This window comes from Lichenostomus cassidix, chromosome 14 (genome assembly GCF_008360975.1).
Source record: "Lichenostomus cassidix isolate B80296 chromosome 14, HeHo_3.0, whole genome shotgun sequence".
NCBI classification, from domain to species: domain Eukaryota; kingdom Metazoa; phylum Chordata; class Aves; order Passeriformes; family Meliphagidae; genus Lichenostomus; species Lichenostomus cassidix.
The window spans coordinates 6,703,045-6,729,488 of NC_139495.1; the positions used below are offsets into that span (position 1 = coordinate 6,703,045).

Consider the following 26,444-nt stretch of genomic DNA (forward strand, 5'->3'; position numbering starts at 1 on the left):
CAGACACTATTCTCCTTAATCAGCAACTGGAAACTCCTCAGGCAGGATTCACAACAGATCAGCCAGTTCTCTTTGAAATGCTTTTTCACCTCCTATACTGACCTGTGATGTATTTGAAGGTCTGGGACACTTTTTCTTTGGATCTCTGAATGGACAGGCATGGGAATCCTTGACTATCTTGTTAGATTTTCTCTCACTTCAAAATGAACTGGAATGTGATGGGGAAAGCTGAGATGTACAAGCAAATCGTTTCAAAGGGAGGTTATCATTTGTAGCAGTGCAAGTGTGTGATATCCTCCAATAAATGTTAAACAGGAGCTTTGGTGCTGCCCAGGGAAGGAGGATTGCAACTGTTCTCCTGCTGCTGCACCTTGTGACAGTAACCTCCTTCCTTACACCTCAGACAGGGCATTTACCGGTGCATCAAGAGTAAACACAACTTGAGACCAACGCTGGTTTTCCTCTCGCTGGCTGCAGCCACTGCCCACTCCGAGCAGCTGGACAGCGGGATGGGCTCTGCCTGCACAAGTCCCTTTCACAGAACCACAGCATCACAGAATGGGTCTGGTTGGAAGGGAACACACTGGGTCATCTGGTATTCCTCATATTCAGGTGGAACCTCCTATGCATTAGTTTCTGCTCCTCGCCTCTTGTGCTATTGCTCGGCACCACCGAGCAGAGCGAGGCTCCAACCTCCTGACACCTCCTTTTCGATATTTATACACATGATGAGGTCTCCTCTCAGGCATCTCTTCTGAGGCTGAACAGGCCCAGCTCCCTCAGCCCTCCCTCGGAAGACTCGCTGCAGTCCCCGGATCAGCTCTGTCGCCGTCGCTGGGTTCCCTCAGGAGCTGCCCAGGCCAGGCCCCGGCGGAGCCCCTCAGCGCGGTCCCGCCGCCCGGCCGTGACGCGCGGGGCCCGCGCCAATGGCGGCGGCGCTCGGAGCTGCTGTGGGCGCGGCGCTCCCCGCCGGCCGCGGCTCCGCGGGGCCGCCCTGCCAGGGCGCGGCGGCTCCTTCCGCCGGGAGCGGCGCCGGGCGGAGGGAGGCAGGTGAGGGGCGAGCCCGGGGGTCGGGCAGGGACAGCACCACAGCTGCCCGCGGGCCGGCGGTGGGGTGGGCCGGTCCGGGCAGGGCGGGTGGATGTCGGGCCCCGCCGCCCTTCCCGGCGGCTCCAGCGCTATCGGGAGCAGAGGCAGAGCCGTGGGGAGGTGCCGGCACCTCCGCGCAGCGCCCCCGGGGAGGGCGTGGGGGGCCCGAGGGCGTTTCGGGTGGTGCCGGAGCCCCGCGCCCGCCTCCTGCCGCAGCGTGCGGGGAGCGGGCTCTGTGCGCGGAGCGAGGTGTGTGCCCGGAGCAGGGTCTGCGCCCGGAGCAGGGTCTGTGCGCGGAGCGGGCTCTGTGCCCGGAGCGGGCTCTGTGCCCGGAGCAGGGTCTGTGCCCGGAGCAGGGTCTGTGCCCGGCCCGGACCGCCCCAGCGCCGCTCCCGCCGCCCCGCGCGGCTCCTAAGCCGATCCGGCCTTAATGCCCGGCCGGAGGGCCCCGCGCGGGGCTGCCGGGCGCGGTTTGCGCCCTGTCGCGTTCGCGGAGCGCTCTGGCATCCCCGCGGGCTCCGAGCGGCGCGCCCGTGGCTGGCCGGGGCTACCGGAGGAGTCTCCGCTCGGCTCGAGTGACACGGAGGAGAAATGCGAGCGCGGTGTGCCTTAAACACGTCGGGTCCTGAGGTGGTTCACATCCTGCCACCGCCACGGCCTGAATAGGGGACAGGGCCCTGCTCTCCCGAGGAACATTAGTGTTGTTATTATAGGCAAGAAGTTGGGATATTTTTAATGAATTCAGTAGCAATCAGCGATATGCCAGCCACGAGAAATTTTAATTAATAATATGTCATCTTCATTTAAGTAGTGTTAGTTCTATCAGAAATTGCCTGGCTGAGCTGCAGGGTGAGGAATAATTCAGCAGATCTGATTTTTTCCAGGCCCCTGAGAATACTTGACAACTTCTACCTTCACTATGAGAAACACATAAGCCACAAGCACTGAGCATCCTTCAAAATTGAGCAATATGTCTTCATCTTCTGCAGCACAGCCAGTGCAAAGGGGCCTAAAGTGAAGTCTTAAAAGTTCATAATCCCAAATGCATTAAGGATTTTCCCATGATTCCCCAAACACTGTCTCAAAAGTTCAGATGAAAGAATATGCAGAAACTCTCTTTGTCTTGGCTGGCTTGAGTATTTTAAACCAGTTGCATTTGCCTGGGTTTTTTTAATTGTCCCATCTATGTTTTTCTTACCTTCATAATCTTTGGAACTTTCACCAGCTTTTTCTGAGCTGTTCCAGATACTTTTTCTGCCTGCCTGGACTGTCATTCCAGGTACAGGCCTTCATTTATGTATTGGCCTCGTTTAAGAGATCCAAACATCACTTTTCTTTGTTACCTGGCTAGGTAACAAAGGTAGCTATCATTGTTGCAATATCCATAATGGTTCTTTTACTCCAGACTCTCTGGCATTCTGGTTGCTTAAGTTTAAATGCATAATACTTTCTTCTGTTATAAACACTGCTTTGGAGGATTTTAAGTGCTATTACTGAAATCCTGGGTTATTTTCACAGCCTTTATTTTCCCAGTGATACACACACTGTAATTTCCACCTCATCTTCACTGTGTTGAATTCCATTGTTCCATGTTATGTCTGTCTGTACTCCCCTATAGGAGGCTATAAAGAAGGTAAATGGCTGCTCCAAGAGCAGACAAGCGTGCATACCTTCAAAGTCCCAGCAACAATGAGGAAAAAAGGTCAAAACCAGAGGATTCATCTTATTTATGCTACAAATAATAGGAGAATTTTGCTTGGGCCCTCCCCTGGTATTGCTCATTCTCTGCTGCTATGTGTTTTCTTATCACTGTTACCTGTTCTTCACCTGTTGGATCCAGGTTTTTAGGTACTTAGCAGCAATGCTAGGAAACAAAGACTCCTGATATATTCTGCCTGGGATCTCATGGGAATTTCCTGTGCTGTTCTTTGCCACTGACCAGCTGTGTCACAGTTCATTCTCCACAGTTTCACCCCTGCCATTTGCATACCCAGTGCAAGTCAGGCCCTCTGTACCACCACTTTTATCAGAAAGCAGGCAGGCAACTCTCCTTGGGCTCTTGTATTGAAAGCACCGTTGCTATTTGACAAGAAGCAGTTCTCCTCACTGACTCCAAGCAAGAATTCCTCTTTCATTGTGTTGGATCTGAGTCCTCTTTTCTACCTGTCCTCTCCCAGCTCCCTGCTGCATAGTTAAAGGAGATGAAGGCAAAGTTCAAAACACTCACCAGCAGTTCTGACTGTCAAATGTACAGAGCAACCAAAATTTGTTTTGATGGCACCCAGAAGGTCAAGTGACAGAAATATGCTGGCCTTATTTGACTTCTGAAAGGACAGATGTACACCTGCCTCACCCCTCTGAGAAGGGCAGGGCTGTGGTGCCCAGAAAATGACAGGTTATTATGTGATAGAACTGGAATGGAACTCAACCAGGTCTCTGCTGCCAAACCATGCTCTGTGTATGCTTAAATTCATCACACCTACATATATTAAAGATCAGATCTTAAAGCTGGGTCCGATCCAGAATGCTTTGAAAGACGTTTCCTGGCAGGAGCGGCAATATGTCCATGGATTAAAAGTAGATGAGTGCTTTTGGAGAAGCTCCATTTCACATCCTTGCCTTTGTACCTGTGTAGGTGTGTTGCATGGACAGGAGGCTGAGAGGGAGGGATTAGGGGATATCAGGGCTTTGTGGAGCTGAGGTGAGCAGGGTGTGGAGCACCACCAGCATTACCAGATCTTCAGAGTGGAGCTGCCTGCTATGAAACGGTCTGTGCTACTTCATCCCAGTTCCGAGCTGATGTCTGTCCTCAGCCTGCCAGAGCTGTCCTGTTCACTTCATGAGCTCCTGTAGGATGGACAATAGTGGCTTGGTAGAAAGGTCTTTCATATGGCTTTTCAGGGCCATCTGAGAGGGGCTGGCTGCACAGCTCTGACAGGAGATCTGGATGCCAGCTTTGCACAGGCTCTTTTTAAAAAATCATCCCTTACATCTTTATTTAATTTGACTGATGATGGCTCAGAGCGCAACTGATCTGCAGCAGGCTCAAGATCCATTTTTATACCCATCATTTCCATTAATAACCTCATTTTTGCCTTTCAGATATGGCCATGCCCAGTTCCCTTTTGTGGGCTGTTGACATTTTCGGGAGGGTTTACACTCTCTCTACTGTTGGCCAGTACTGGGAGCTGTGCAAGGACACACAGCTGGAATTCAAGCGGGTCTCTGCTGTCAAACAGTGCTGCTGGGGAATAGCCTGTGACCACCAAGTGTACACCTATGTGTTCTCAGGAGATGTTCCTATCAGATACCAGGAGGAAACCTATGAGAACCAGGTATGACAGGTACAGTACCTCTGTCACACAGCCACATGCTTGGACTGACAGCAAATCCACACATCTGCTGTCTCGTGCTTTTCTCACAGGAAGATTGAGCAGTTTTGTTTTCCTTTTTTACCAGAAGTTTCTGAATAGTACATATATGTGCCAAATATCAGGTTATTCTTTTAATACTTAAATTCCCAAAGGAGTTACACTTCCCTGCTCCTAGCAAAAGCAATGCCAGTGTGAACTCCAGCCTGTTCTGTGTGAGCCATTTCAGACTGGGACATTCACCCTTTTCACTGGGTGGTTTCCATTTTTCCTTTCTTTAGAGACAAATACACAATTCCCTTAAGAAAATGTCCAGTGTGTCTTCCAGGCAACAAAGATACATTATCAGAAATATATTGTTCTTAAGAAAATGCTATTTCTTAGTTTTACGAAGATTTTTCTATTAAAGGCGTAACTTTCCGTTAAAGTACAATGTTTCCAGCTTTTTTGCGTGGAAGTGTTAAGATGATCCTTTCTATCTGATGTACTTCAAAATAATGTCTTTAAAACCATATTTTAAAGGACATTTATCAAATTTGTTTTAAGTTTACCAGCAGTTATTTGGGAGAGAAAACTGATGGATCTCCTTGAGCACAATTCTCTGATTTCTAATGGGCAATGGCATGAATATAAATTGGGAAAAGACATTAACTTACCTGCATGGGCAAAAATACAACAAATTATTTTCCTACATTATTTAATATTGATACAACTTGTCAGCCATTTAAGAATGTTCCTCTTATTATGTAAACATGTTCTTTAAAAATGCAAAATTTAAAATTTTGTTACTTTAAAACTTTCATTTTGTTTGTTCTAGGCTATGGAAAACAGAAAATAAAACACTAGAAAGCACAAAAAGAAATACTCTACAAGAACTAACAATGACAAAATTAAACTGAAGTAGTTTGCAGATATTTTGCAAAGCAATTTAGCCAGATTTCTAGTACCAGTGAATAATACTTTTGTAAAAATTATAGACAGATTTTTAATCACTCATTTTCCACATGACCTAAAATGTAAGACAGTATTACAGGACAGATTTTGCCAGTATTTCTATAGTATGTAGGAGTGTAGGGGGAAAAAATGACAGCTGTATTGGTGAAAATCCTTGTGTTATTTGTTCTGTAACTGATTGAAGGCAGATTAGGGAAAAAACCTGTCTGGTATAACATAAGATCCAGGGGAGATTTGCTGATACAGTTCTCTCAACACAGTTCCTGGCAGAGGCAGTGCTGTTTTTTTAGTGCAGACAAGATCTGAATCATCTTTCTCTGGAGAGTAGATTAGAGATACCAAGGCCATCCATACAGCATTACCCTAATGCTGCAGTGTCATGGTGCTATACATCACCTAAGAAAAAAGCCCTGTGCCTAGTAAAATATAGCATCAGATGTTCCTGTTTATGTAGCTGAAGATGACTTGGTTGGGACAAGCTCTGCAGTCAGCCCTTCTCTGAGATTAAAAAAGCTTCCTCCAAAGGCTGTCAGGGAGCAGCTTGTGGAGTGAACACTTCCTCATTGAGCCCAGGAATTTATTCCTCTTCTACTGCAGGAAATAAGAAACATCAGTTGTGACTCCCTGTAGATGTTCAATGAGATAATGTGATCTCAAACAAAATACTTTATTTATTATTTCTGGCAGCGCTGGAATCCAGTTGGTGGCTTTTGTGAGAAATTACTGCCCAGTGACCGCTGGCAGTGGAGTGATGTGAGCGGGCTAAAACACCAGCAACTTGATAGTTTCACACTGCCTTCACCACACTGGGAGTGGGAGTCTGACTGGTATGTGGATGAAAATATTGGAGGGGAACCAACAGAGAAAGGGGTAGGTGAACAATACCAAAAAGAGACCTATTGTGGGAATCCTTAGTCTGTAAAATGAAAGGAACTTTTATAGAAGTGTAAAAAAGTCTGTAAAATAAAACTTGCCAGAGGTGCTTCTTTCTGGGAAATAGCTGAACTCTGATACAACAGAAGGAAGGATCTAGTTTGAAGGCTTTTGAAGTCTATAGGAGCTTCTATAGAAGCTTTTTTCTTTTGATCAGGCCACAAAATCCTGGCAACTGAATGCTGTTGTTATTTAAGGTCTTTACTATGAAGAAAGTAAAATGTTCTGCTGTGTCTTGTTTGTTCTGTGTATATCATGCAGAGGAATTTGGGCATGATTCATAAATCATTCATGGAATTAGCTGATCTGTTAATCAGGGCTCTAGAGACACACAGAGTGTCTTGTGCTGGGACTCTGGTGCAGAATTGCTCTGAGTTATGACTTCAAGCTTTCCCTTGATCCTGTTTTTCATACAAGAAAACCTCTGTTTGCAGGGCTGGACTTACGCCATAGACTTCCCCAGCACCTACACAAAGGATAAGAGATGGAATTCTTGTGTCAGACGCAGGAGATGGATCAGATACAGGAGATACAAATCACGGGACGTTTGGGCGAAGGTTCTGGATCTCTTATAAATATTAAATAAAGTGATTGTCTGAAATAATCAATTATAAGTGCAGGGAAATTAATTTTGTATGACGTCTCTGTAGGCTGAACTTGGATTCCTTCGCTTCCAACTTGCTATTCTTGTAAGCATAAATGGAAGGCTGGGATTTTTCATAGAAGCCTGTGGTAATAAGGTGCCAAATCTCATGGTGAGGCAATTAGAGATGGATGCTCAGGTCCTTTGCAAATATCAGATCAACTTTTCACTTCCTTTGGTTGTGTGACAAAGCACACTTGGTAGAGGTGGCACCTGCCTTGCATCATTCACCAGCTGTGTCCTTTATCTGTGTGAAAAACTGTTCTTTAATAATTGCTGTTCCTTTCTAAGAACATACAAAATTCGTAATTTGTGACCTTTCAGATTTCCAGTTCTGTATGCACTGTTCTGTGAGTACAAATTTCCTTTAGTTAGGGTGCAAAACAGACTTCTCTGCTGCCTTGGCAGCATTTCCCTTCTCTGCATATGGAAGCCTTGAATGAGAGGGAGAATCTCCATGCTCAGCCACTCTAGGGAGTGATACATAACCAATCTGCAAGAAACAAGTTAGACCACCAGCCAAGTCACCTGTTTGCAGTGTCTCCTCTCCTCAGTCCTCCTTCTCTTTGCTCCAGATTGTGTCCCATGATGAACCAGACCAGCTGCCAGACCCTTTCAATGACATCTCCATCGGAGGATGGGAGATCACAGATGAGCCTCTCGGCCGCCTCTCAGTGTGGGCAGTTTCTTTGCAAGGAAGGGTATGTGTGTGTTCCCTCAGTTTTCTAATAGAAATTGCTAGTGAAAAGGAGTTAAATACTTGTAAAGCAAGGCAGAGTTGTTATTGTCTTATGTTGGTAAGGAAATACTGCTTGTGCATTTGGCAGAGGGTGAAAAGCTGCTTTGGGACTACATTATGTAACAACTTGTGTTGTAAATGGAAAGGCTTAGTATCTCTAGGGTTGGTGTTTTGTGGAAGCTTTTAACCTCTGTGAACAGGTGAATCTTAAAAACTTGGGCTGAGTAGTATCTTACATCTTGAAAAAATGCCCAGAATGCTGATTATGGTGCTAGTAAGCACAAGAAGGAGCCTTAAAACCTGACAGAGGTTCTGGTGAAGCATTGTGCTGTGCCTTTGGGGTGGAGAGACAGAGATGATTCAAGAGTTTACAAAATGATCTTCTAAGACTTACTGATCGGCAAATGGTCACCTCCTGACCTGGCAATGTGGCATCCAGCTCTGAAATGTTCTCATTTTATTTTCTGTTGAAAACTGTACATCTTTCCTTGTTGTTGCTGTTGATTTTAGGCCTCCCATGAGGTCTCCTCTTTTGCTCCATGCTGCAAAGATTTGATTCTTGCTTTCCTTCCTTCATCCTTACAGCATGTATCTGATATTCCTTTGTCTCTAGACAACTTCTAACTTGTGGTCTCACAGGGCAGAATGTAATACTTTTAACAGATAGCCTGAGCTTTCAGTCACATTTGGCACTGCCTGGAGAGGCAAGCAATCTTGGTGAAACTGTTTAAAATAAAATTCTCTATTCCTCATACTTTCTAGTAATACGTGACAAGCATCCCAGTCTACAAGCTTAATTGACTGCCATTGTAAAATGCTTTCATTTCCCAAGTGGAAGTCCCCAGGGAAATAAAGTATTTCTAAAAATGAAGATTTAGCACTCAGCAGTCATGCTGTGGAGCACTCATATGACTGCCACAGGATGCTTTCTATGTTTGACCTTCCTGTTGTGACTGTGATCTGTAGAAAACTGCACAGTCCAAGACTAGCAAATGGCTGGATGTCACCAAATGCTGCACAGAGAATGGAGTTTTTCCCCCATATTGTGGCAAGCTCTGTTCAGTGAAAGTGAGGTCAGGCTGTCAGCTAACAGTAACATTTCTGTGTTAGGCATTTGTTCACTCTTGGTTTATATAACATGCCCTGAAATATGCTGAAGTGGTTTAAATGTTGAAATATACACAGAACTCGTAGCAATAGGTTACTGTACAAAATCCAGATTTAGTTCCATGATAAAAGCTGCTCTGTAGAACAGCCTCCTCCCTTAGTACATAAGGAAATAGCTTCAACTGCATAATCAATATTTAGAAAGTACCTTTAAAGGTCAGAGTGCCATACACTACGTAAAAAAATCCTGTTGTTGAAGGAGAACTGTTCTTTCCAGTTTGTCTTTACTTGTCTCAATGGTTTCATTGTTGTAGTGGTATTTTTTCCTTATTTCATTTGTTTTTGTTTTTTTAAAACTTGTCCAGGTATGGTACAGAGAAAATGTCTGCCATCACAATCCAGAAGGTTCCACATGGTCCTTGGTTGCCACTCCTGGTGAAGTTGTACAGATCAGCTGTGGACCCTATGACCTCCTTTGGGCAACTCTTTGGGAAGGGCAAGCTATTGTGAGGGAAGGAATTGATAGGAATAACCCTCAAGGTAAAGTTAGTTAAATTTGGCTGGAAACCCCTTTGATTTGTATAGTTTTGTATGAGAAACTAACCTACAATGCCTTCTGGGTTCTGTCTTTTGCAGGAACTTCCTGGAGTACTGTGGAGTCTCCAAGCTCTGAAAATGGAATTATGCACGTCTCCGTGGGTGTCGATGTGGTGTGGTGTGTTACAAAGGATAGAAAAGTAAGAGGGTCATGCTCTGCTTCTGGTCTTTTTCTTCCTTTCCCTGTCTGTTGCCCCCAAACAGGAGTGTAACTTGCACCAGAAGCATTGGTGATTTGGACTCTATCTCCATGGTTTGGGGAATTCTAGTTCCCCTTGCTCTTATAGGAATGCTCTGTGGTTTGTGGCAGTTGAGTTTAATTTAAGGAAGACTTTCTGCTTTTTTCTTGGAAGGAATTTTCTAAACCCAAGTCAGACAGATGGTGGGCATGTTGGTGGGGAAAGGATAAGGGGCCTTTTCTGAGGGATATTAGGCATCAAAATTGAAGTGACTTCTGTTTCCACAAGGACTGAATTTTACATCAAAAGCAACATGGGGAGTATTCTCATCAACATGGGCCTGCATTATGCTGTATTTTTATCTTCCTACTGCAACTGTTCCCTATTTATCAGCCTTTTAATGTGGGGGTTTTGTTATTTATTAGGTGAGCTGTCTCTTATGTGGATGTGTGATTACTTTCTTACTGGAGTTTTAACTTGGAATCACAGAATGTCTTAATCTGGAAGGAACCCCTAAGGATCATGGGGTCCAACTCCCTGCTCCTTCACACTGAACTCAAAGCCAGGCTGAACTCTGTGCATGAGCAGCAGTTCTGTTGAGTTTCTCTGGTGTAGTGAGTCACTACTTGTCAGCTGAGCCATGGCAACAGACTGTGCCCAGCCTGCTCCATCTGCCAGATAAATCCACTGTAATAAATGGAGATAAGCTGGTGTGTTTTCCTTCAGATCTGCCACAGTGCAGTCAAGTATCCTGATGTTATGGGATTCAACCAACAGTTTCTAAGGGAGCTGCTTGCTACTATATGACTACATGGCTATGTGCTACATACAGCAGGAACTTTTTCCAGGTTCCCAGCCCATAGACACTTTCAGACTGGTAAAGTCAGGTCTAAGGAGAGACAATTTTTAGAGCTGTACTGATAAAGAGATCCCTCTGACAGTTCCCTCTGGCAGCTCTGCTTCTAGGGTTTTAATGTAAGAACACTATTTAGAAGCCCATTCAGAGTGATCAAAAATAGCCTGCATGTTGACATGTAATAGTATTTTTCCAACAGCAGAGAAACTGACTCTGTCACAGAAAGTCCTACAAAAAAGTCTCCTTGTGGGCTCTTCTGGCTGCAGGTGGACACACAATTGTTTTATCTTTATCTGATAAAGAAAAAGAATCAAGGAAGTAATTGACTTCTGAAGACAATGTGGCAAGTCAGTATTAGAGATTAAGACAAATCCACTGAAGAAACTAAATTTCAGCTAATGCAGAAGGAGAAAAATTTAGACTTTCTGTTGTTGTAGGTGTGGTTTAGAAGAGGAGTGAACTCACATAATCCTTGTGGGACAAGCTGGATTGAAATGGTCGGAGAAATGATGATGGTAACTGTAGGCTTAAACAACCAGGTAAGAGCTGGGGAGCAGCTGGGAGGGTAGAGGCACTGCTCACATGTGGTGAGGGCTGTCAGCAGTGCCAGTAGGCCTGGCTGGACAAAGGGGCCCTGAGCTTAAACTGCTGGGAGGGAATGTGGCTGAATTCTGCACCTGAAGGTGACAGTCAGAATGTGTCTTGTATGGTGCAGACAGATTTGGTACAGAATTTTGTTCTGCATCTACAGTATCAGCATTAAGGAAGAACTCAAAAGGAAAATGCTGCATCCAGCAGTTTTTTGTGCTCAATTCTGCACCACTGCACCATTTTTGTATCTGATACCTACTGCATTCCAAGCCACTTCCTTCACCAAGCCCTTTCTTTCCCTAGGTCTGGGGAATTGGCTGCGATGACAGAGCGATTTATTTTCGTCAAGGTGTCACGCCAAGTGAGCTCAGTGGGAAGACATGGAAGGCAATTGTGTCTGGCAGAGAAAGTGACAGATCTCAGACTGGGAGCTCAACAAGTCTGCTCAGGTACTTCATGAAATACCTGCTCAAGATTTTGTACAGCAAGAGTTTCAATGCTAGGAGATATTTCTTTACATTCAAGTGCTACAGACAGGGAGGAGTGGGGAAGACATCTCTAGTCATTATGTGTGCCAAAAGGCATTTTCATTTTTGCCTTTAAAATTAACAATAAGCAGCAGTTGTTGCACTTAGAGTAGAAACTGAAGCTCCCACATTGAAATTCACTGCATGCTTGCAGTGAAGCATGTTCCTCTGGGTTTTACTATCACTATCTGGAACTGATGTCTAATAAGAGAAAATGTTCTCCATGAAATACCATGAAGAAGTGTCAACTCCACTTAGGAACTTTTCTTCCTGAGTGTCACTGTATGTTTCTTTTCCTAGGGAGATTAGATCAGTCACTCCCCACTGCCTGCTGGCCTCTGGGCTGTGCAACACATGCCAGTAGATCTGGGAGTGCTGCAGAAGCTACTTGTTTGAGTCACAGTGTGTGCTGAGAAGTCCCCTTTTGCAAAGACAAATCATAAAGTTAATGATGGGCTTTAAAAAAATCCTATTCATTATTTCATATGCAGAAAATGGGATGTTACTTCAGTGTTTTCCTGAGAGCTATAGGCAGCCAGTCCCACCAATTGTTTGAAAAGATCAATGAAATTCTTTCCTATGTTTCAGATTTACTTGACCAGTTTTCCAGATTTGTGTTGATCTCTTTCCCCTGATGATAGAATTTGACCTTTAAAAGAGAAGTCTGCTATTTCTCTGCTACAATGAAACACTAAGTCAATTTCTGTGTGTCTGTGATCTAAGGCCTGTGCTAATTTACAATGCTCTGGATGATAATTAATTATCTATTTGTCCTTCAGTGCTGGCTGTTTCTTTACTGATGATATTCAGAACCAAACAAGCGCGGTCATTCAGGGTGATGCAGATCCTTCCTCTGATACAGAGCTGCCCGGCGTGCCCACGAGCCCTGCCAGCACTGCCCTGCTGGGAGCTGCAGCTGCTGGGAATGGCCCAGCCAGCCAGGCTGGAACATCTGCACATCTGCCTGTGGATCCTCTGGACTCTGAGCAAGGAGAAGCCACTGCTGCTTCAGCTAGCAATGACAAAGCTAACCTTGAAATGAATAAATCTCCTGCAAACCCAAATCCTTCTGCAGAACTGCAGTGGATAAACATTGACTTGAAGGAGGCTCAGAAGCAACCAGTCCTCTCTGTCAGCAGCTTTGCAGACACATCCAGTCTCTCTTCCCTGGGCGTGTTCTCAGTGGGAGCTGAAGACCCTTATGGAGCTGATGAGCACCCACTGTGGGCCTGGGTGTCTGGGGGAGGCTGTCTTGTAGATCTGCACAGCCCCCTGAAATGGTTCACTGCTCCATCAGGTACTGTCCACTCACACAGCACATCCCAGTTCCAGTCACAGTTCAATATGCTCTTTAAGAAAAATGTTGGTTTGTTTTTTCTGAGCAAAGCCATGGTGGAAAACTTATGCTAACCCACTTTCTCTTACTGCAGTTTGTTAATAGATTCCGTGTCTGAGCATAGTGCTACAGTATTTATCTGTAGAGCACTTTGGACTTGAGATAAATAAATGTAAAAGTGATATTTTCCCTTGAGTTCCTGTAGCAGTTTTGTAAAGTAATCTGTGCTGGATCTACATCTCATTTTTAATTGTAGTGAAACTGCAACTTTGGACGAAACACATAATATCACTGAATAATAACGAGAAGCAGTGAAAAGGGCTCTCTTGGGAGATGCAGATGCCAGCAATAACTGCCTCACTCTGCCATTCCCACTGCGATGGGTAAAATAACCCATGGACTGTGGCAAGCCAGTATTTAACAGTCTAACTCATGATGCAGTATATTATCTAATTATCTTGCAGTTCAGTGACAAAACTCCCATTTTTAAAGGTTATGGCTCCAAAAGCTTCTATATAATCATCTAGTGATCCTATTTCTAAGCATCATTTACAAATTTTGGCTGTAATACATTGATTCCAAATTATAGTAATTATAAAAATGGTGTTAGACTGGGTTGATTCAGTCTGGTGTTCAAAGGAGCATTATGTTTTACCTTTCACAGAACTGTACTCAAAGCTCACTGGAGTTTATTTGGTTTGGTTCTGTCCTAGGTCTGTCATCATCTGTGCAGTCTCTGTCCCTGTCTATCACTCCTGCACAGACAGCAGCTTGGAGGAAGCAGATTTTTCAGCAGCTCAGTGAAAGGACAAAGCGGGAACTGGAGAATTTCAGGCACTATGAACAGGCTATTGAGCAGGTAAGCAGTGAGGGCGTTTATCTCTTATCTTCTAAACACATCTGGGAATCAATAATGCATTTCTGACGTACTGATTTGAGCTTACTGTCAGCTTTATATTCTTGCCCTTATTTCTGTCTGTGACAACTTTCCTGGATTATTAATGTCTGAGCTCCCTGTGGGAAATTAACAGCTTGTCAAACATGGAGCAGCAGTATTCATCTAAAAGCATTATCAGATAGTTTTATTTAGGAAGAAACAAAGCATTGGTCAGCATTATTTGGGTACTGTGAAACCTCAGATCCTAAGAGAAATGGTTGCAACAGCTGACATTGCGTGAATTATTCTACCACAAGATGAGGCATCTTAATTGAAACAGTGACTCAAGTAGGTAAGCTTCCCTCTTTGTGGCCATTAGGACTAATTTAACTTGCGTAAATAAATGATGCGAACGTCAATGGTAGCACCTAAATAGCAGCATTTTGTCTGATGTTCCCTTTGTTATGACTCCTTGGATCTTTTCAGATTCATTCATATTTTTGGTCCCTTCATTGCTAATTGCCAAATTACATCTGGAGTTCATTAGATTAAAAACACTTGGAGTCCAGGGGCTTAATCAAGTTTTTAAAAATTATGTCAAAGACCTTAAACTCCAAACAGGTTGTGTTGTAACAAACTAGCAAACAAGAGTCAATTAGTGCCAGTGTGCTACTGCATTCTTGCAGAGGTAAAATGTTACCCTTCAGCATCTTTCTATCCACTTTTATGAGTATTCATTTTGTATTCAGCTTCCTGAGTACTCTGGTACACTCTGTATCAGAATGTGTGATACAGATGTATCAATGTATGATGAGATGTGATACAGACTAACCTGCAGCAGAGAAAACTTGTGGTCACAAAAACAGTATTCGGGAGAAAGAAAAAGAGTGGTGCAGTTTCTTTATTCCTGTAATTTTGTGTTTACCTTGCAGTCGGTTTGGGTTAAAACTGGAGCCTTGCAGTGGTGGAGGAACTGGAAGCCTCACAGATGGATGGACGTCCGAGTGGCACTGGAGCAGTTCACTGGGAGCGATGGGATGCGTGACAGCATCCTGTTCATCTATTACATGTACCACGAGGAGAAAAAGGTGGGTTCAGCTGGAGACCCCTCAGAGAGCTGCTTTCAGCAAAGGGAAATCTCTGAAGGGGAAACATTTCATTAAAAGAGGCAAATTGTGGCACACTACTCTTCTGAGGTTTGGGAACCAATTCAAAGGTAACCCGGGTACCAGCAAGCCACAGGCTTTTCTGAGCTGCAGCTGTGTTAATGCTGTGTCAGAAATACCCAGTCAGAAACCACCCACATTGCTTAAACCACCAGTTCTGCACAAATTAGGAATTCTTCTGGAAGTTCAAAGTGTTCTTGATTGTGAAGAGCCAGGCTTGGCCAGAGAGGGTCTTCACAAGTAGGGTTAATGCCTGAAAGCAATAGGGATCAGAGGTAGTGCAAGGCTGGAAATTCAGTCCCATTCCCTCTGTGCCAAGAATTGATTCTTTGCTATGCTTGGCAGGAATGCCTTGTTTGTAGACCTGAAGTGCGAAAATGCTGGCTCTGTGAAAGGTTTGCCTTAGTCACAGTTTTTTTTCTCTTGTCTTAGTACATCCACGTGTTCCTGAATGAAGTGACCATTATAGTCGAAGTGCTGAATGAAGCCAAACACTCCTTTGCACTGTACACACCTGAGAGGACAAAGCAGCGATGGCCAATCCGTCTGGCAGCCGCAACAGAGCAAGAAATGCATGACTGGGTAATCCTGGGGATCTCTCATTTCAAGGTGGCAATATATTCAATAAAACATAGAAGCCAGTCTCTGAAATCTCAGCATTACATTTATACTCTTGAGGCTGCTCATCTGTTTTTTAAGTTTAGGTATTTAAAACATCTGATCAAACTTATTTAGAGGCACCTGAAGCTTCTTATCTGCTCTGAAGTCTGCATGCTTTCTGGTGCTGCAGTCATCCACAGCAACATCAATATTACTTTTCATTCTCTTCCTATCTCTGGATATACATTAGGGTAGGAATGAGTTAGGAGTTAAGTTAGTGTGTTTTGCATTGGTAGAAGAACCATTCTCTGTTGTCACTGTTGCAGAGTCTTTTGTACAGGCAGACAGGCATAGAGCAGGGGAAGAAGTGAGAGATGCTTCATCCTGACCAGCTCCTGCAAATCACAGCGGTTCCAGTGGTTGTGTAATAATTTATGAACCACTGTATTCTAGTGCCTTTTGTGAAAAAGCTGCAAATTCACTTTGCTGATTTGCAAGAACGTGCAGAGGTAAAACTTTGTTTTACAGTACAGAGCATCTCTATGGGAATTTTTGTTCTCACTGTAAATGGAAGCTTTTTTTGCTTCTTGTTTTGTAGCTTTCTTTGCTGAACATGTCTTGCTGTGAAAGCAGACGGATTCAAGGCCCTCCTTCCCACCATGCCATTTGGTCAGTTACTTGTAAAGGAGACATCTTTGTTAGTGAGCCAAGTCCTGAGCTGGAGGCCGGACCCCAGCTGATGCCGTGTGATCAAATGTAAGAGGCTTCAGAAGCTGTTCTTTCTGCATGGGATGCCATCCAGCAAAGAATGTCCTTCCTGTCAGTTCAGTAGCTGTTGGAGTATGTAGTGCACTGCAGATGTCTCTCACTGACAGGGTTAATGGCTGCCTTCCTATTCATGATTGCACGTGAAGAAATTCACCAAATCATATTTCAGTTCTTAGATGCTAGAGACATCCTTGTGATTTCAAAAGCCTTTCTCAATGAGGTCCCATTTTTTGTAATTGCATCTTTAATGTCATAAGAGATAGACTAGACTAAAAGTAAATCTAATTGCTGTAATTGGAATATAATTTGAGCTTTGAGTTTTATCCGAGTCAAGAAATCTGAAATTCTCAGTCCTCCATAGATGCTGCAGTCCAGGAGCAGTTTCTTGACAGTTTTTATGACAACTGTAGCAATATGGTACTGCAAAGCCCTCAAGCAGAACAATACCATCTGCTTTTCAGTAGCTGTTCAGAGGGAAATGCTTTCAACTGGCAGCTGCCTTCACTTACAGGTTGCTCAGTGGTTGGAGAAGTGAGCAGGGAAGGTTGCCTGTACTGAAGATTGTTGAGTTGTTGGTGGGGAAAGCATACACTCCTGATGGATGTTGTGTCAAGTAAAATGTCCTTTTCCTGGCAGGTTTTGGCGTCAGGTGGGAGGTCACCTTCGGCTGATCGAGTGCAACAGCCGGGGCGTGGTGTGGGGCATCGGCTATGACCACACTGCCTGGGTTTATACTGGTGGATATGGAGGGGGCTTCATCCAAGGTACAGCTTAAGAGTAAGAAATAGAGCAATCAGTGATATTACAGTGGCTATTGGAATTTAAATGTAATGTCTTTAGGCTTTAGCTTAACTCTAATCCACATTATTTACCTCTCACAGGACTGGCCAGTAGTGCTGATAACATTTATACACAGTCAGATGTGAAATGTGTTCACATCTATGAGAATCAGCGGTGGAACCCAGTCACTGGATACAGCAGCAGGTTATTTACTCAACTTACTGTATTTATTTACTTTGATATTACTACTGTCAAATGAAACTAGGGCTTTGTTTTAGCTTTTTGGAAGAGTTATTACAGTTACTCTGTGTTCAGTTTCCTCCAACATTCATAGTTAACCTGTGATGGAAGGAGCAGCGTTTCTCAATTTTTTAATTTGTAATTGTCCATTCAAAATACACTTGTGGCAAAACATTGCTGATTTGTGCTTTGTGATAGCACAAAGTGTGCCTTCTTGTAGTATCTTTCACTATTAAGGCCATACAGAAAAGTTATTAGGATCTATATATTTATGTACATATTGTGCTAAATACCCTGGGTCCTCGAATAGTATATTTGAACAAAAGTATTGAAAAATACATATCCACATATATGGGATTCATGTTCCAGTTTTAAATGGCAGTGAAGAATATCATTCTACAGAGAAAAATTTACATGGTCCTCAAGTTTGGCATAACTGGAAGCAATTGTACAGATTCTTTCCCACTGTGCTCATCACTCCCATATTTCTAAATACAGAGATTTCTGATGGCAGTGTTTTGTGTGTGGAAGTGGGAAGTGCTACAAATAGGCTTTTCTTCCCTCGCCTTTCAAATTCCTTGTAAATGACCTTGCATTCCTTGTGCACTGTTCCACCACCACAGAGGTCTGCCTACAGACAGATACATGTGGAGTGATGCCTCTGGCCTGCAGGAATGTACAAAGACCAACACCAAGCCTCCTTCTCCGCAGTGGTCTTGGGTAAGTTTTGTCTTACAAATTTTTCTACTAAGAAGTCCAGGCTTAGCAAGTAGGATACGAGACTTGAGTTCAAGGGGCCCACATTTTCTTCCAGGATATGTTGTTACATTTAACCTTGTTTTCCCCATTCATACACTAGTAATAACCTTCCACAGTCAAAAGAATGTTAAGCATTGAGTGGGGTTTTTGTTTAACGTGACTTAGGCTTTTCAGCTGAATTAAAAAGATTTGGGAACCTCTGTATGTATTTCAAGTATTAGGTTTCTTGTAAGTCATTGCTCTCCAAAAGGTGGAGGGCAATAGAAGAAGAGGTGTTTATTGTACATTAGGTGTTGGCTGTTAATCCCAGTGTTCCCATTTGCCCACAGGTATCAGATTGGTACATCGATTTCAGCCCGGCAGGCGGGACGGACCGGGAAGGCTGGCAGTATGCAGCTGACTTCCCTGCGTAAGGAAACACCTTCTTCTACCAAATCCCAGACCCCAGTCCTCATTCCTTCTCATTTCTGGTTCACACATCAACTGTCCTTTGACAGGGACACAACACTGCCTCGTTCCCCCCCTTTTGTGGGCACACTGATACTTGCAGAGAGGGAGGGCAGCAAGGGGAACTTGGCAAACTGTCACTTCAAGAATTTCACAGTCAGCAGGGGTGCCTGGTGGGCAGATGGAGGTAGTGCTCTCAGGCTGGCACTGACATTGGAGATGCTCTGACATCCTCATGAACGTTGTTTTAATCTGTTTTGGTAGGTCCTACCATGGCCACAAGACAATGAAAGACTTTGTTCGACGGAGGCGCTGGGCAAGGTGAGGAAACTTGATATAAATTAAGTTTTGAACTTGAATGCTGATTGCTCACTACAAGTCTACTTTACTTATCAGATGAAGAGTCTTATCACTCAGTCAACAAAAGAAATAGTAAAGAAACCTGCAAAATTAAAGAAACCTGCAAAACAGCATTATGGCTTTAATTGTAAGCCTTTATAGGTAGTTACCCTATTGGATTTTGTGGGATGTCTAGAAAAGAGTCAGATAGTTCTCCTCTATATCTGATTTTCCTTATGGTAACAGACTAAGGAATTAGTAGACACTGGGTATAGCAGTACATACTAGGTCACTTGTAACAACTGGTAATATGTCTACTATATTTTAACTCATGAATTCCACATACTTGGTGCTAGGCCACAGGTAGTGCAACCCCATTTCAGTCAGAGGAAATGTTCAGGTGGAACCTGGAAATCAGCAAACTGCCATTTTTCTATAAGCTGGGGAAGTCTGCACACTCCCTGTTTTTCCAACTATTCTATGCTTTCTATACTAGAGCATCTAATACCTGTGCTAACTAATTGCTGTGAACTTACACACTGCTGGGTTTGGTATTGATGCTTCAAAGTATTTTGCCCCTTGTACAAGAAGCTTTGAAGTGAGGTTCTGAAGCATCAAACTGTTGTTCCTGCATATGCAGAAAACCAAATGACACCAAGTAAATCAAAATGGTGACTTGAAATAAAATAAGCAACTTGGGAAATACCCTCTAGTCTGAACACATCCTCTTGTTTTAAGTATCAGTTGAAAATTGAAAACAAATAGGGAACAGCTCAGGGCTGGATCTGGTTTTCCAGAATTGGAAAACAGAGGAATGTCCTGATGTTTTTTAGGACATTCTTCATACACAAAATTACTGTGGTGATGACAGAGTCTAACATAGTTTCCCTTATTGACATCCCTTCTTTGTTGCAGTTTCCCCAGAAAAAGTAAACAAATTCCCAGCATGACTTACCAAGTCTTTAATTTAGAGCTACCTTACCTCTACGTATCTCAAATTGCTATATAGCATTTTTAACAGGCCCCACCAAAAAATAATTGCAAATTTATTCCCTTAAGCAAGACAGAGGAAGGAATTAACTGCATGTGGAGTTCTCTCTCCAGTTTTTTATCCTGCTGTTGCCCAGTGAGCCTGAGAGAGCTATGGAGCAGTGTAGCACCAGTTGCAGACTGCTTGGGTGGTCTTAGTTTTATAGAATAACTTTAAAAAAAACCCAACCGAAGCTTTGAGAAATCAGTATTAGTTCAAACTTCAAAACCTGATACAAAACACGACTGATTGTTAAAAACCTCTTTAGAATTTAAAATACTAATACTTAATGAAAAGTACTGCCTAATTAAGACTTCAGGACTAGAAGTCAACAACAGACTGGGAAACAAATTCAGTTATGGAAAGTATGTACTTCTGACAAGTTTGGGTTTTTTCTGCTTCAGAAAATGTAAGATAGTCACCAATGGGCCGTGGCTGGAAGTGCCTCCTGTTACCCTGTGGGACATCTCCATAATTCCCAGCTCAGATGCAGATGATGAAGAAGCAGTAGCACTGTGGGCGATCAGTGACAAAGGAGATGTGCTCTGCAGGCTTGGAGTGACACAGCAAAATCCAGCTGTAAGGCTCCCCGTTTGTTTTTACTGCTTACTGATGTATTAAATGTAATATGCAAGTACATTCAATCAGACAGGGCCCTCTCTCAAAGCACCTTGTTATTTTTCATCCCTTGTGTCCCAGATTTGGAAGTCCCTGTCACATGTGCTGCCCACGTTCCTTATAATAGCGCTTCTCTTGCATAATCTACCTGAGCTTGTGCCACATCACCTGCAGGAGCCTCTCTCAGCTCCTGGCCATCTTCTCATGAAGCATTTTACTTCCACTTTCTGCACTAGTAGCTTAGTTCCTCTTTTTTGTTTGTTTTTTAAAATTGTTGATAACAGGTGTATCCCATTTAAATGAATTGTTGAGGATTATCTCAAGTATGGTTCCAGTCTGTTGCCTGTTGATATCAGTAGTTTATTCTTTTCTGGGCCTGAAACTGACTCTGCTCATTTAAGAGAGGTGGACCTGGACAAACCTATAAATTGGACTCTTTTTTATGCACTGGGATAGAAATAATGGGCAAATGTCCAGTAAAGTGTGCAGAAAGGGAAGGACTGTCCCAGTAACTTGCAAAACTTTTTTTCCTTCTAATAGACACATGCTGAAACCAAAGTAGAGTAGATATACACTGATTTTAAGCCATACTTACACCAGGGAAGAAAACCTAACAGTACACTTTAGTGGAATTTGGCTAAAAACTGCAAGAAATAAAAAAAATTTCAGAATTATTTTTTTCCTTCCTGTTCAATCAGTTACAGTGGCACTGATCTGTAAGGCAGTGCAGCAGTGAGAACTGGAATACTGTGTCTGGAATCTGAAGCACCATTTCAGTTGATTTTTGTGAGACTACTGTTCTGTGTAATCAAACCCAAGGGATTATTAAAAAAAGAAGGCTCTAGTCCAGCTGTTCAGAGACATGTAGATGCCTAAAAACCCTTCATTGTCCAACTTAGCTATTTTCAAAGAGTTGTATATCCAGATACCTTTGAGGATCAGCAACCTTGTTTCTGTTCAGTTGTAAAGTTACATAAGATTTATTCTCCAGAAAAGTTTTCACTGTGTTGATTTTTTTGTCATTTGGTAATAACCAACAATATTTTCATTGAGTTTTTAACCATTGCTCACAATTCATCTCCCATGATTTGTTAGGGAACATCCTGGCTGCATGTGGGAACAGATCAGCCCTTCATTTCCATCTCCATTGGAGCATTTTACCAAGTGTGGGCTATTGCCAGGGATGGTTCTGCCTTCTACCGGGGCTCAGTGTCTCCAAACAAACCTGCAGGTAAGAACTTGTACTTTGTCTTTTACTCTACTCCACTGTTATGTCTGAAAAAGTCCAATCTGTTTCCAGAGGCCTTTCCCATAGCTGTGCTAAACAGTGCAAATAATACAATAATGAGAGCAGTTAATTTGCTCTTCACTTGCATAATTTAAGGTGTTTGTAAAAATCAATCTGTTAAAAATATATGAAGTGTGATGTCATTCACAGCTTTCCTGGACAGCAATGTATTTCAACTGCAGGCATTTCCATGCCTAAATCTATTTTCTCAATGTTTAACTCAAGATTTCTGACCTTTAGGTGACTGTTGGTACCATATCCCTTCACCTCAAAAGCAGAAGTTAAAGCAAGTCTCAGTTGGACGAACATCTGTATTTGTCTTGGATAAAAATGGTAAGGATTTAAAAAAAACTAATCATCAGTGTTACAAAAAATACATCACTATATACCAGACTGATTTAAAAAGGAGAGGCTAAGTTAGAGCTGGACAGATGATTACTGGTGCTCCAAGGGGAATAATATTTCATATTGAAAGATTTTGAGTAGCTGTGCACTTAAGTACTGCTTCTGAAGGTTTGGCTGTTGTTGTATCTGGTAGTGCCCTGGGTAACAACAATCCAACATCTGTGCCCTTTGTGGGAGAAGACACAGATGAATGGCAGAGAATTGCGTGGCAGCATTTTGTCTGGAATCCTGCTCCAAAAGAGATAAATCATGAAGCACCTTTTGTAAAAGAAACAAGCCTTTAACACCAGATTCGGAAACCTTCTCATTTGCTTTTGTTTTCTAGTGAATAGTTCCTTATATGAACATTTTTCCCCAAGAAGTTTTACAAAACAGAGTATTTGCTGTTTTTTACAGAAATACAAAGTGGGAACTTCGTTTTGTCCATCTCTGTAACACATTAGCCAAAACTGCATTTCCCCAGCACACAGAAAGACTCAGCTGCTGATTTATGTTGTTTACAGCACCTTAGACAAAGAGCCATACTGGGCTGTGACCAGCACTCTTTATTTTACAGGCAATCTTTGGTACCGGCAGGGTATCACACCCAGCTACCCTCAAGGATCTACCTGGGATCATGTTTCAAATAATATCCGTAAAATGTCTATAGGGCCCCTGGACCAGGTGTGTATTAAGCTTCTTTGTATCTCAGTTTATTTTAAATTATGCAGAACATCCTTTAGTAATTGAATGTTCTTCACCCTTAGTTTTGTTTAATTGCATTCCACAAAGTGTTGGTCTAAATGTGGAATCTGATCACAGGACAAAACATCATACCAGTGAAATAGTGATCTGCTGTAAAAAGCCTCAATTATTTATTTTTCCATTTTTTAACAAGGCTATATATTTTAACAAGGCTTTTCATATATTTAATCTCTTTCCTGCCAAGTCTTATCTGGCAATGTTTTAATCATAACACTGCTCTATAGTTTGTTTGGGTGTCTCTCTGCCTAAACTAGAGCACTTTTAGCCTATTTGAAGACCAAGACTGATTTCTGAGAGGAGTTACATAGAGACTTCACATCTGGGAAGAGCAGCACATTTTATTGCCTCTCTTTGCTTCCTTGAGGTGTGGGTGATAGCTGACAAAGTGCAGGGCAGTCACAGCCTGAGCTGTGGGACCGTCTGCCACCGGACTGGTGTCCAGCCAATGGAACCCAAAGGCCTCTCGTGGGATTATGGCATTGGGGTAAGTGCTGGGGACACAGAACTGCCTAAAAATTGTACATCCCAATGTCCATGGGCTCACACAGAAAGGCAAGTGCCATCCTGCCCAGCTGGCCAGTGTTGGCAAGCTTGGATATATCTGCAGGAACTGACATTTTCCTTCAGGTTTAGGTTCCTTTTTGAAGTTACTATAATGGGCTGTGCAATCATAGCTGGGAAGTGGTTTATTTGCATTTGATAAGTATTCATTTTAAATAGGTAATTTAAAAGTTACAATGGAAAAACTAGTGGAATAAGAGCCATTTAAAACAAAGTGTACTCCTTCCCAGTCTGCACATGGTTATTCCTCATTGTTGTATCCTGTTATTATTCTCAGTGTTTCGAGAAAGGCTATTTCAAGGTTTTACCACCTTTTAATTCAGTGGAACATCTGCAGTGGCTCTGTTATGAACGCCTGACCCTACTAATCTAATAATTTTATTATTTTTGTGATAAAAAATAATCCTCAAGTTTACCACCTCTATAACTCCCTGTCAGGGTGCTCTGTTGTGTTTTGTTTCATTTTACAAGCAGCCTTTTTATTCATCCCAGAGCAGGATTACTGTCCTCATGAACAAATAGCATAAAATACTGGTATACATAAAGCATCACATGAGATACAGCACTGGCAGGCTGATTTTTCTCCCTTTGAATTTCTGTATCACTCTTTCACAGGGTGGGTGGGAGCACATTACAGTCAGAGGAAATGCAACAGAAGCATCTCGGGCTGCTGTGCCTGACAACGCCGAGGAAAACCTGGCAGTGTCCAAGGAGGGAGAAGATGACGAGGGTAAAGGGAAAACAGAACACTCTAAGAGCCCTCTGATGGTCAGTGAAGGTCAAGAATTGGACAGAAACGCTGTTAATTGTTAAGTTGTTGCCATCTATGTGTTGCTAACAAGCAGTAGTCAGTAATTTAAAAAGAAACTATATGTCTACTGCTTGGAGAGAGAAATATGACACGTTTGTGCTACTAATATGTTTGAACTGGACTTTGCAATGGGGTATTTTAAGTACTGAATCCTTCTAATGCATCTTGTGTAAAATGTGACTTGATAGAGTTCATAGTTTTGTCAAAGCAGGCGAGGTTTTTCACCACAATGTATTTCTGACCCTTCACCATAGCTGCTACACACCATACAAATGTGAATATCTGTGCAGATGATCACTACATTTACTTCCTTTTCTTTATGTTCCCTACATTTCTCTCATATTCACACATCTTGCACACTGCTCTTGAGCACAGATGAAGATGTTGTTTCAATTTGAATGAAATGCAGGCAAACACAACTGGTCCTGTTTGCACAGGCACACACATGCATGGAGCTCTGCTCCTGGGAGGGCTCCATGTGGAAGGATGGGCTTGGGTCAGGCTGTTCTTGCTCCCATCAGCAAAATCAAATTCTGTACTGCTCTGCTTAGGCTGCAGTTACCAGGAAGGGTCAATTTTTGCTGTCTTTGCTCCCAGTGAGCATTATGTTAATCAGGCAGCAGCAGCAACTGGTTTCAGGGAGCCACTGGAGAGAGCCCAGTCCTGGCTCTTAGCAATGTCTCACTCTCAACTGTCACTGCAAGTGCTGGGAAATCATGTTCTGTCTTCAGCCTGACTGAAACTGGGATAATTGAGGTACACAGATGCCTACCTAATGAGGCTGGAAGGCACCAGACTCCGGAGGCTGTGTTCCAGACCATTGCAAATTATGCTTTCATAGTGTAAAAATCAAGTGAAGGTCTTAAATTCTGACTTTACAGTGGTAGGAATGCAGAACAACTTTACTGGTAACAGTGGAGTTGGCCAGTGTCCACTAATGGCAGTTCTGAATGAAGCTCTGCTCTTAATTTTTAGTAAGTGATTTATTCATCCCTTTTTCCAACATGAAACCACTTCCTATTCACAAAACAAGCTTTTTTCCCTGACTTATTTATAATAATTGGACAGTTTACATTCATTTCTGTGTGTGTGACTGTATATGGAGCTATTTTTATATGATGAGCAGTTTGGTGTGGTCTCAGTACTGTATTTGTAGAAGTAAAACTTATGTTTGCACGTATTTAAGGCATATATTTGGTATTTAATGCCAAGGAAAGCACTGTTTCCAAGTCCAAATGTGAATGAAGACTGAAGATGCTTTACTGTTAAAAAAGAAGCTGTTGATCTTTCCAGTATGTGATTAGAGATTTCTGGTTTATACATACATTGTGGGAGAACCATAAATAATGTGTTGCATTAATTACCATAATAGGTTTTGCATAACTTGCACAGTATCTTGTCCAAATAAATAACTTTATTACATGTATTTTTAGAGAATTATTAGGATTGTATTTTTCTCTGCATTGTATCAAGATTTTTCCTTTTAATAGTCAGTGTTTACATCTCCAACAATCAGCCTGATTGCATACAATAAGCTTTATAATGTACCTTTGCATTTTTCCCTACATTGCCAAGTTTCACTTACTTTACTGTAAAAAGCTGGGTCTAACTGAAAAAAAGATAAATTATAAGTTGTTTATGTTTGAGTACTAAGTGTTTGCCTTCTAAAACTATTATTTAGAAAATTATTTAATTTAAAAATGTAATGTCATTGCTGTGGCTAGTTAAAATAAGGAAAAGTGACTTTAAATTGAAGCGATTTTGAAAAATAAAAGTAATTTATCAGAAAAAGATGCTTCTTACAAAATCTGTTTTGACATGTCTAAGAACAAGAAACATAGGATCTAAATGACCTCTCTAGTGAGGCAACCAAACACATAAACATTGTATTGTTCTACATCATTGCTGTGGTGGAGAAGAATAATTCACATCCCTGATCAGCCTCAGTGGGAAACCTCACCTTTCACTCTGAATTAAATCATCATCCCCTCAGCTGTGCTGCAGCAAACTTAAAACACATCCAAACTCCACCATGTGGCACAACCCTTCTGAGATGGATCCCATAAATCCTTCCCAGTCCCCATTCCTC

At 42.6% G+C, this 26,444-nt stretch overlaps 2 protein-coding genes across 4 annotated transcripts in view; one reads left to right on the plus strand and one right to left on the minus strand.

The window, feature by feature from the left end:
- The first annotated feature begins 911 nt into the window (after positions 1-911).
- On the plus strand, positions 912-26,146 carry TECPR1 (tectonin beta-propeller repeat containing 1). Its single transcript, XM_085074640.1, has 25 exons — positions 912-1,050; positions 4,192-4,424; positions 6,102-6,284; positions 6,782-6,904; positions 7,566-7,691; positions 9,202-9,376; positions 9,473-9,573; positions 10,906-11,007; positions 11,363-11,508; positions 12,366-12,883; positions 13,636-13,781; positions 14,732-14,887; positions 15,398-15,547; positions 16,164-16,321; positions 16,970-17,097; positions 17,215-17,317; positions 17,977-18,073; positions 18,442-18,521; positions 18,824-18,880; positions 20,333-20,507; positions 21,642-21,777; positions 22,075-22,167; positions 22,796-22,902; positions 23,348-23,467; positions 24,160-26,146. Exons 1-25 carry the CDS (start codon positions 927-929, stop codon positions 24,355-24,357), a joined length of 3,735 nt encoding a protein of 1,244 aa, XP_084930766.1. The 5' UTR covers positions 912-926; the 3' UTR covers positions 24,358-26,146.
- LMTK2 (lemur tyrosine kinase 2) overlaps positions 13,978-26,444 on the minus strand; it is a 58,864-nt gene continuing 46,397 nt past the window's right edge. For all 3 annotated transcript variants that reach the window (XR_014855087.1, XR_014855091.1, XR_014855093.1), the window contains one exon: positions 13,978-17,103. The gene's annotated coding sequence lies outside the window, so the exon portion shown is untranslated. The remainder of the gene's footprint in view (positions 17,104-26,444) is intronic.

What these genes read in the sequence shown, in the direction of transcription:
- TECPR1 (XM_085074640.1), top strand. Translation starts at nt 927, where the DNA reads ATGGCGGCGGCGCTCGGAGCTGCTGTGGGCGCGGCGCTCCCCGCCGGC. An exon ending in GGGAACCAACAGAGAAAGGG is followed by an intron (nt 6,285 to 6,781) that starts GTAGGTGAACAA and finishes CTCTGTTTGCAG; the next exon opens with GGCTGGACTTACGCCATAGA. An exon ending in CTTCTCCGCAGTGGTCTTGG is followed by an intron (nt 18,074 to 18,441) that starts GTAAGTTTTGTC and finishes ATTTGCCCACAG; the next exon opens with GTATCAGATTGGTACATCGA.